The following is a 1,282-nucleotide window of genomic DNA, read 5'->3' as shown; positions in this document are numbered from 1 at the left end:
GTCTGCAGCCCCCCCACCCCCCGGGGCCGCGGCCGTCCATCCCCGTGGTGGGCCTGGGGACTGCTGCGGGCTCTGGCCACCTCTGACCTCCTGACAGCCGCCTCAGGTCCACAGCCATTCTGGCACCAGTGTCCCTGTGTGTGTGACGTCTTGGGGGCAGGACGGCGAGCGTGGTGGGGCCGAGCTGCTGCCTGGCCATCCGGGCAAGCAGGAGGCAGCGTAGCCTCTGGCGGAGGGGCCGCACCTCTGGGTGGTCTCAGCAGAGTGTCAACCGGCCACCTAAGCTCAGTAGGCCCTCAGGCGGCAATGAGGGTCACGGGGCCAGAGAAAGGCCCAGGGGCAAAGCGTATCACCCACCAGATCAGGAAAACGCCTGAGGGGTCGACGTGAGGTCTAGCGGGGCCCCGGGGGTGGGGGTGGGGTCATCTCAGCGCCGCGAGGTGAATGGGAAGGACTCAGGGGTCACTGTGCAATGAGTGGTCGGTCAGCTGCCACTGGGGACAGCTGCCCTGAATGTCCCCTGGCCTGCTGAGTGACTGCGGGGTGGCCTGTGTTCTGGATTTCAGCTCCAAAGGCCCGCTCCCTCTGAGAGCCACCACCTGCAGGACAACCAGTCTGGAGCCATGAAGACCAAGAGCCGGCCACCCCGGCGCCGGGCACCTCCACAAGACCCAGAAGCCACCCCAGGGGAGCGGACGCCCGACAGGCCACCGCCGGGCTCAGGAGGGCCGGACGCGACCAAGGCTCTCCGGAGCCGGACGGCGCGGGCGCAGGGGGCACGGGCGGAGGGCGGGCGCCGGCGGCCAGGGCCGGGGGGCCGGCGGGAAAGCAGCGTCCAGCGGCGGCTGGAGAGCAACGAGCGGGAGCGACAGCGCATGCACAAGCTGAACAACGCCTTCCAGGCGCTGCGCGAGGTCATCCCACACGTGCGTGCTGATAAGAAGCTCTCCAAGATCGAGACCCTCACACTGGCCAAGAACTATATCAAGTCGCTGACCGCCACCATCCTGACCATGTCCAGCGGCCGCCTCCCTGGCCTGGACGGGCCGGGTCCCAAGCTCTACCAGCACTATCAGCAGCAGCAGCAGGCTGCCGGGGGCACGCTTGTGGCCGCCGAGGCCCCGCCCGAGGGCCACCTGCAGAAATACTCCACCCAGATCCACAGCTTCCGCGCGGGCTCCTAGCGCACTGCCGGGGCCTGGGCCCTCCGTGCCCCGGGCTTGGGGTCCCGGATGCTTAGCGCCTCCCTGGACCCGCGCCGGCCCCCCAGGACAAGGCCGGG

The 1,282-nt window shown here is 69.6% G+C and overlaps 1 protein-coding gene across 1 annotated transcript; it reads left to right on the top strand.

Moving 5' to 3' along the window:
- Window positions 1-6: 6 nt before the first annotated feature.
- On the top strand, window positions 7-1,276 carry BHLHA15 (basic helix-loop-helix family, member a15). The gene has a single exon (XM_010845746.1). The coding sequence runs from the start codon at window positions 624-626 to the stop codon at window positions 1,182-1,184; it is 561 nt and encodes a 186-aa protein (XP_010844048.1). The 5' UTR covers window positions 7-623; the 3' UTR covers window positions 1,185-1,276.
- The last annotated feature ends 6 nt before the right edge of the window (window positions 1,277-1,282 follow it).

Source organism: Bison bison, unplaced genomic scaffold (assembly GCF_000754665.1).
Source record: "Bison bison bison isolate TAMUID 2011002044 unplaced genomic scaffold, Bison_UMD1.0 scf7180017864223, whole genome shotgun sequence".
Classification (NCBI taxonomy): domain Eukaryota; kingdom Metazoa; phylum Chordata; class Mammalia; order Artiodactyla; family Bovidae; genus Bison; species Bison bison.
The sequence above is the reverse complement of the archived record's forward strand: the minus strand, read 5'-3'. Positions and strand labels throughout refer to the sequence as shown.